This window comes from Pantherophis guttatus, chromosome 2, assembly GCF_059756535.1.
Source record: "Pantherophis guttatus breed Tessera chromosome 2, ASM5975653v1, whole genome shotgun sequence".
Lineage (NCBI taxonomy): Eukaryota > Metazoa > Chordata > Lepidosauria > Squamata > Colubridae > Pantherophis > Pantherophis guttatus.
The window spans coordinates 32,018,840-32,028,345 of NC_142064.1; the positions used below are offsets into that span (position 1 = coordinate 32,018,840).

Here is a 9,506-nt window from a genome sequence, read left to right on the forward strand (position 1 = left end):
ATTTTTAAAACATTCTTTTCTCTCAGGCAATTTAGGTCAGTGTTTCTCAACCTTATCAACATTAAGATGTGGACTTCAACTCCCAGAATTCCCTAGCCATCATGGCTGGCTGGGGAATTTGAGAAGTTGAAGTCCATCTAAAAATTGCTGAGGTTGAGAAACACTTCTTTCGATATTAGTATTTGTAGATTGTAAATGACAATCATTTGTTTAATGACTGTTCAAGGTTACAGCAACACCGAAAAAAGTGACTTATGACTGGTTTTCACACTTACACTCACACTTTCCCCATAGTCACATGATCAAAATGTGATCATGGGGCCTTGGCAACCTGCATGTATTTGACAGTTGCACTGTCCAGGAATCATTCAATTAGCATATGTAACCTTCCCGGCCAGCTTTTGACAAGCAAAGTCAATGGGGGATGCCAAATTTGCTTAATGACATAATTGACTTATATGAAGTGATTCACTTAACTACAGCAAATACGTTGTAAATTGGGGCAAAACTCACTTAAAAACTGCCCTGCCTTCCACCAGAAACTTGGGGATCAATTGTGGTCATAACTCAAGGACTACCTGTATTCTATTACATTTTCCATTATAAATGTTTTTTTTAAATACATTACCAATGGGTGAAAAAGTTGGCTAATGATACCAGCATGAAGGCAGATATTTTTCAGATCTGAATTTTAATGTTAATTTTAATGATACCTCATTTTCCTTGCATATATTTTCTTACTGAATCTTGCCTAATGTCATTTAGAAGTCAACAAGTTTTATTCCTCCCATTTCATTTCTTTTGAACATATGCTCAAGTTTGACATCTGATGATAGAATTAATAGGAAAGCTATTCAAACCACTTGTCTAAAATAATCCTTTAATCTGATCTCTTAACAAATCCAATAGTTTTTAGAATACAAGCATAATTTACTAACATTAGTAAAACATAAAAAGGAATGTGACAATCACAAACTTTTAAAAAATGGTTCTGTAGATGCTCCTTTACAAAAATATTGTAGGATTCTGCCTGAAAAACACGAAGTATTTCTATTTAATATTATCTTTTCAGATTAGTTTTTTTAGTTAAGTCTGTTCTGCTGAATAACCTTCATCTTAAAATATCTTGCTATTGGTGAAAATTCTCCAGACGTATCTTGTTTGGATCTTCCGGGTGTCTCAATGCAATCCCGTATCTCAGCAGAAGCTCAAGGTAAGGTGACCAAAATGATTCACTGATTGTTATATATGGATCATGTGGAGTGTTTACCAGTTTATTGATGAGATTCTGGAAAGAGAATGCATTGCAATATGTCAGATTTTAGTCCTCACAATACGATGAGATTGAGATGAAAAATTTCAAAAACCGTAACTGTTATTTGAATGAAATATTTTCCAATTTATGTTGTATAGAATGAAAGCCGTTTTACATTTCTTACTATATTTTGAATGCTTTCAGTCCATCATTTCTTATCAGACTGAATTAATCCCTGATGATTGACCTTATACATAATTTTCAATTCTAAATAGCCAGCTTTAAGACCAAATCACAATTAACCTGGATAATCCATTAATTTTGAGTCTTAGATCTGATTTGCACATCAAACTAACCATAATGTAGCTTGATTCTTCCTAGCTTAGCAAATGGAATGTCAGTAAAGTAAATTAGACTAAGAAAAGGATACTGAGTAGGCCTAAAGCTACTTTATTGGAACAGCTCTACAGATAGTCTTCACTTACAGCAATTGGAGCTGACAACTCTGTTGCTAAGCAATGTGGTCATGAATTGAAACAACACATTTCCAGTCACAGTTAAGTAAATCAGCCAGTTGTTAAGCAGATTTTGATCATGTGATCAAAACTTGCAACTTCCTGTAAGCACCCCCACTGACTTTATTGGAAGCTGTCTATAAAAGTTGCAAATGGTGATCATGTGAATGTAAGACACTGTGACCATTGTAAATATGCACCATTTGCCAACCGCCCAAATCATGACCACACTATCAGGGGGATGATGCAGTGACTGCAACTTGAAGGACCAGCTGTAAATCTCCTATTTCAGTGCTGTAACTTTGAACGGTTGCTGAATGAGCAGTCACTATTGGTAAGCATTTTAGCTTGAAAGAATAGATAACGAATGATAAAAATGTAAAAAGATGTCTCTCTAAATTGGGTCTGAAGTAAAGCTTCAGTTTAGCTACTATGTTTCTGAATTCAATCCCATTTTCAACTGGAACTAAATTTAATAAAATTTACTTCAAATAGACTATATGCAGTAGTACATACAGTACTGTATTATTTATTATTTTCAGTTGAAACACATTTATGCCTGAAAAGCATCAATGAGCAACAAACAAGATGTCTATGAATATACTAGTAAGTATGAAAAACAAGTTGCCTATGACTGTTTGAAATGAAAAGAAATGATAAGGAAGCATGGAATTGAGATTCCATTAGTTTTGGATACAAAAACTCAACATTTTAAGACAGTAATCATTAATTTGGAATTCAGCTATGTTGGACTGTAGTTACCAGTACTGTTAATCAACATAGTCTAACTTTCTTACCTCTAAAATTTCATGTAATGATATGAGCTGCACATCTTCCTCTTCTGATGAATGCTAAATAAAGTAAAAGATGTTTTTATAAGTGAGGTGCATGCTTAGAAAGAAAAACAGCATTACAATTATAGTTATGAATTTATGTTTAGAATGCATTTGTCTACCTTTAGATTTAAAATTGTATTTATCTATACACTACCAGAAGTGAATGGGAATGTGTGCCACATTTTAAAGAATATTGTATGAAGAAAAGATATCCTTTTTCATATGGTCACATAACTTATATTATACAAAATATTTAAAAGATGTGCTTTGCAATACATGGAAGTAGTTAATATAACTAATTGTCCTTAGTTGTCTCTGCATGCATATGTATACATAGCTACTTTGCTTCATTTTCAGGTCTGAAGAGCTGGGATTCAAAGATTCAATACAAAGAGATCCTAGATCACATGCTGTGAAATTTGTATGCTGCTTCTGTATTCTGTTGGCCAATAGAAAGACAGATAAAACCATTGTCCCCATTTAAACATTCATCTATCTCTTTTCTTTCCAACTCCAAATTTGAGTTGTTCTGTTGTCAAAATTTGATGTGGCTTCAGCTACAAAGATTGCACAGGTATAGTCTGGTCCAGATTCACTGGTATTTGAAGATATATCTTACCCAAGGAGGAATCCTTGACAATACCAGCTTTTAGCATACAAGGCAATTTTGAATGTCAGCTTTAAGCTTTTATTAATTATAATTATTTTAAAATGTACTGGTAGTCTTGCCGAAATTAATGGATTGGGAAATAGACTCTGTGCACTGTCATGGCTTTTTCCCCATGAATATTTAATATTTAAGACTTCTATAGTATATGTGGATGTTTTATTTTATACACACACACACACACACACACACACACCATGCCTGTCAAAGAAAATATATGGTACATTTACCTAGTTTTCTATCAGTCAGATAATAGGTTACAAAAGAAAACTATGCTCTTTAAAAAGCAAAAATTGAAAGGTTATCAACCTCTCTCAGAATATTATAGAAATTTGTTTCTACCCTAAGTACCTCTGAAATAGATTCTCAGAGTCTATGCATATCAGACTTAAGCCAGCTAGGTTTGAATAGAAATTTGCTGAGCTCTGTGACAAACCTCTGAATCTACAACACACTTTCCTAATGACAGATGGTGCTAACTTGGCTACCCATTTTGATAGCCTGTAAGACTCACTATTGATATATAACATTAACATAGTAGGAGCTGCACTGGTTACCACTATGTCTAGATGCAATTCAAGCTGCTGGTTATCACCATAAAGTCTATGTGGCTTGAAGCCATATAGTATCTTAGTATCTTTGAGATGGCCTGTTTTGTGTAGAATCTGCAAATCTATTGCATGCATAGTGATTGATGAGGTTCTCTCCCAATTAAGATGTACAACAGAAGGGGGCATTCTCTATAGGAGGTCCCATCTGTTGGAATAGCTTGCATTCAGAAGTGGCACCTTTCCCCCCAATTTTCCATGAGATTGTTAAAATCGCTTTAGGATTTTAGGGAATACTGTAGAATAAAGAGTTAAATTAGGAATGTGGCGCCACCTACTGTACTATTGTATTGTCAAAATATTATATGCGGTACTTCAGATCTATTGGAATTGAAAAGGTATATGACTGTCATAAATAAATAAATCCATAAATATCAAAACCAAGATTTTAATATGAAATGCAAATAAACCTGCCCTTTTCTTTTTTGCAGTTCCACTATTTTCAGGAAGTGGAAAATGTTCATCAAGGAAATCTCCTAATGCATTCAAAATATCTTCCTTATAAGCTTTTATTTTCAGCATTTTAGCTTTCAGTTCCTGAAAGGCTCTAAGATAAAAAAAGATTAAGGTTTATGAGCTTTCTAAATAATTAGCGGTAATAATTTTATAAACGTGCTTATAACAAAACACAGAATTGCTGTATTAGAGAGATAGGTAGCTTAGAAATTTAATAACTAAGTCACAATGCAATTAAATAAAACAATAATTAACAGCATGTCTTTGTATCAACTTTTCTACATTCAAATTAATAGGATGAAAGTCCAAATATCAAAGCAGAATTACACTGTAAAAATAGCCCAACAAATAACTGAGTGCTCAATCATAACTCATGAAGATATGTTAGGATCAAAAATTTTGAGAATAACCCAAGGTTATAAATTAGGGTGCAAATGCTTTGACAAAAGCATAATTCTAGATCCAATTTGGGTTTGAATAACAGAGTCAGGTATTAATGACATGGATGTTAATACTCAATTATCCAAAGAATTTGCTTTATCTTAAATTAAATTGTAATACCTTTTTTCAGAAAAATGTACTACATGATTGCTCATTCTTTCCGCTGTTTGGTTGAGACATTCTATAAGCTGTTCCTGCTCCTCCAACCATTTCTGTTCCCTTTGAAGATAATGTGAGAAGCATAAATAGCTAGTTCAGATTTTTCAGAATTGCAAAACAGTTTCAGCACAATCTATACCTTATAAAATCTTCCTTTAGTTTTTTGTTCTTTGCATTAACTGTTGATAGCACCATTTCAAGTTCGTGGTCTAATTTCTGCAACTAAAAACAAAAGAATTGTATTCTAAATTGAATTCTAAATTGAAAATGGAAGAAATTACATCCATACAGAGAAAGGATGCTTTTTAAAAATGATTTCTGTCCGGTATTCTGGGATACATTATTGACTTTTTAATGTAAATATTCTGATTTAATTCAGGATAAAATATTGTGTAATTTTTATTTTATGAATCCATATAGCCAAATGAAACAGTGAACAATAACATAATGAAATCATAGCCAGCTCTTTCTGATATTTCCTGAATGAGGGACTGAGAGGCAGCAGAACCATCATAATAACTGTAAAAGGTAATGGACCTAATGGGCGTGGAAGGTAGAGATATTGACTGAAGAACAAGTCTGCGGTCTATATTCCATCTACTTCTGGGGCTTCTTTATAAGATGAATGCCATGTCAACTAACCTAGAGGTGCTAATTATTGGACTTTATTCAAGAACAATGGGCTAACTTGGCTTGCTGAGACTAGGTGGGATACAATCTCTTTTAGGTATTTGAACTGACAAATCATGAGCAGCACCAAACTTTACTTTCAGAACAGATATGTTGAGTGGCCAGCAGTTGACCAGCTTGATCGTTGCTACTGGCACTGCCACTGCCTTGCTCAGGTTTCTCTGAGCAAGGCAGCAGTGAGTCACACTCACTCACTCACACTCTCTCTCTCTCACACACACACACAAACATAAACACACATTTCAGTTTTAGCTCAACTTTCAGCTTATCTTGGAGAAGACTCAAAGAAACAGGTCAGTGAGCTTAGAATCTTTATTGTGGATTAACAACTAATTGCCCAGCACAGTGAAAAGATACAGGGATTTAAAATTGTTGTACAAGTAACTCTGCAGACATAATATCGCTGCAATGTTTCTCATATGACATCCTAGTGAGCAACGTAAATAGTTGCTTCAGGTGGGCAGCAAAAATTAGAATTTTATTTCAAATTCAACATCCTGACTTTAATCATAATTACAATTTCTTAACCTGCTGCCTTCCATATGTTGGACTTTATCTACAATCCTATATTAAGATGATCAAAATTTTCTAGATCCATCTTAACACGCTACAATTACTTAATTCTAATTGATATTTTTTACCACATCTCATAATATATAGCATATTTGTTTAAACAAGTGTCCATAGTGGACTGCTTCTTAGCGAAACTTAGCCATAGATTCCTACAATTACTCCTAAAATTATAATTTTACAAAGTTACAGCCATCTCATTAACATACATACCTGTTCTTTTCCTAATTCTACCAGGACATCTGGATTTGTAGTAATTACTGAAAAAGAGAATATGTCAGATTTTTAAAATGTTTTTGAAACTTATTTATGTGTCTGTCTACCTGTCCAACCAACCATGCATCCATCCAGTCATTGTTGACTCCTGAGATTGCCTGTAGTTATTGTGGTTTTCTTAAAAAGATTTTTTTTTTTGGAAGTGGCTTGCCATTGCTTCATAAGCAGGAGAGAGGGTGACTGGCCTAAAGTCACCCAGCTGGCTTTGTGCCTAAAGCAGGCCTAAAACTCTTGATTTCTACTCTGATGTCTTAACAATTCTACCAAAATATTATTACTCTGATTGAATCAATAACTTCTTGTTACATTAGTACCTACTAGTACATACAATAGTTATTCAGTTAAATATGAATTTATGTATTTATATTTATGCAAAAACAGTTGAACAAAACAACAGAATAAATCTATAATATTTATTAATATTGGCCAACATGTGATACAATATGATACAACAGATAAAAGCTATGGCACTAATGTAGTACAATTATTATATATTCTGTAGAAGGTACAAATGTATATTCTATACTTCAGGTTTTATGACTTTGTATTCAATCCAAATTAAAAAAAAACTTACTTTCTGGCTCTCTTTTCTGCCATTGGTTAAATTCAGCTGACAGAGCCTTGAATCGTTTTGTTAACAACGAAAGCTGTCAAACATGGCAAAATTTAAACATTATTTCAATATGTATTTATTTTTATTTATTTATGAAATTTGTAGATCACCCATCTTTTTATCAAACAATTCTGGTTGTATATTTTTATATACAATGCTTGAAATAAAGTTTCAAAACTACCCCACTTGAAATATGAGACCGAGAATCATAATTTCCCCCATAGTATTCATGTTCAGGCAAAATCTATGTTCTCAGAACAAAGTTAAAATATACTTGCATAAACTTTACAGCCCTTCATGTATTGCTAAACTACAATTTCAGCAGCATATTAATATGATGCTTGGAACTTAGCAGAATCAGAATCCTAGAATTAGATTAGATAGTACTCCCTCTTTTTGCTTTTTTCTCATGACAACCACCTTATAAGGTAGGTTGGGCTATAAGAGTCCTAAGTCACACAATATTTTGTGGATGACAATGAACCAAAATTTCCTGCTGGTAATCCAAAACCTTCACTATCATACCATGCTGTCAATGTATTATACTGTGAAGTTCCATTTTAACCAATGAAACAAATTTTGCAAAATTTCCACAGTAATTTACGAATTTGCATCAATGGTAAATTCAATCCCTATTGCCCTACTTTCTGACATTCTTGAGTATCAGAAATCCCATCTCCCCAATTAGCCTTCTGACAATGTTTCATAGCTTAGGAAACATCTGAGACTTTACTCTTACCTTGAGATCTGAAACTGGAAGAGTTTCAACACTTTGAAGAGATAATTTAGTATGGCACTTCAAAGGACAAAAGGATATAAAAAAATTAAATGTAAGCTTATAGTAATAAAGCATATTCTTAATTCCACTTAAAAGGTTTATTAAAGATACAGATCTGTTTGATTGATGATTTATCTCTTATAGAGATTAAACACAAAACATTTTTAGATTAATCGTGTCTAAGTATTTAGTAAATAAATTGATTTATTTTATGTAATGCTTATAGTTTTAAAAATATTCCTAATATTAAAATAACTTTAAGATACAATCCACCTCTATTTATAATTTATCCCATGCCATTATGTTAAAAATAATGTGAGAACTAACACTTTGGTTTTTCGGGAATGTTTCTTTGTATCTTAAAGTTAATGATTTTCTGTAATGATAGTAAAGTTCATCTTTCTGCTTAGGCTGAGTAGGAAACAAGGAAATTAACAGCAAATATTCAGATGCATAGCTTCACTTATCTCATAAATACATGCAATTATTGCCTATTACCTCCTCCACTTGTTTCCATATTTCTTCACATTCTTCTATGAGTTGTTCTTTGGGATTTTCTGAATCTAATAACATGCTAGCTGGTCTTGGCACATCTTCCTTATCTGAAGAAAAGTTCTTGGCAAGTTTCTCAGCCTAGGAATGGTATTATTTGTATTTATTGCTTACATACATACATACATACATACATACATGCACTACCTGACTCTGTGGTTTCATCCCCAAAATTTTAACCTAAGACTATCTACTGTTGACCTCACCCCATTCCTAAGAGGTCTGTAAGGGGCATGCATAAGTGCACCAGCGTGCCTACAAAATCTGTCCTAATGTTCCCTTTATTTGTATTCATTTCATGTATTCAAATCATGTTTATAGTTATATATATTATCTAATATGTGCTTGACTGACTGAGTGACTAAATAAATAAATAAATAGTAACTAAAAGCAGGACATAAAACAGTTTAAGCAAAACCGGTGTACACATCAACAGTTGATACCTAAATATATATTTTACTTTATAACAAGTGTTCTTTTTTTAAAGAAAAAATAAAAAACCCAGGTACAAAAAACGCGCTAAAGAAGATATTACAAAGAAAAATATAACTAATTATAAGCAATACTACTGCAGTCCTTTAGAGCAGGGATTAAGAACCTAGGGGCTGGATCATAAGCTTCCCCGCAGCCTCATCCCAAATGACCAGGGCTGCCAGATGTTGTTTAACAACATCTGGGACACCACACGTTCCCCTAACTCTAACCCCTAACCTTCCCGGACAGACAGCCGTTTCTCATTCTGTTGCAGTCCGTTGTTGAAACGGACGGAGGCGTTCGTGCCGCTTTACCGTTGCTCTACATTGGAGGCGGCGACCCTGAGAGCTGTATGCAACTACCGGTAAATTTCATTTTAATATATGCCGATTAGTGTACGTTTAAAGTGACAAAAGTTATTCTAAGTCTAAGTCTTCTACCCGGAGACGCACCGCCTCCCAACCGACATTACCATAGCGAGAGCTCCGCTCCTTCCTTCTGCCCCTTTTCGCCTCACGGGGAGCTCCGAACACTCGAGGACGTCCTCTGGCGTCCAAATCCGCGCGGGCTGCGTCCCCATTGGCCGCTCGAGAGGTTAGCGGGCGAAGGCGTAAGT

General features: G+C 34.0%; 1 protein-coding gene across 3 annotated transcripts; it reads right to left on the reverse strand.

Moving 5' to 3' along the window:
- Positions 1 to 863: 863 nt before the first annotated feature.
- Positions 864 to 9,485, reverse strand: CENPK (centromere protein K). Of its 3 annotated transcripts, none has more exons than XM_034441009.3 (10): positions 9,363 to 9,485; positions 8,363 to 8,497; positions 7,826 to 7,882; positions 7,048 to 7,120; positions 6,411 to 6,457; positions 5,077 to 5,159; positions 4,899 to 4,997; positions 4,292 to 4,428; positions 2,568 to 2,621; positions 864 to 1,288 (listed from the first exon to the last, which is right to left on the reverse strand). In XM_034441009.3, exons 1-9 carry the CDS (start codon positions 9,468 to 9,470, stop codon positions 2,578 to 2,580), a joined length of 783 nt encoding a protein of 260 aa, XP_034296900.2. In that variant the 5' UTR covers positions 9,471 to 9,485; the 3' UTR covers positions 864 to 1,288; positions 2,568 to 2,577. The 3 variants fall into 3 exon arrangements, with proteins under 3 accessions (XP_034296900.2, XP_034296899.2, XP_087741855.1); XM_034441008.2 differs by having other exon boundaries at positions 4,296 to 4,428; positions 9,363 to 9,483; XM_087885729.1 differs by lacking the exon at positions 8,363 to 8,497 and having other exon boundaries at positions 4,296 to 4,428.
- Between the last annotated feature and the right edge of the window lie 21 nt (positions 9,486 to 9,506).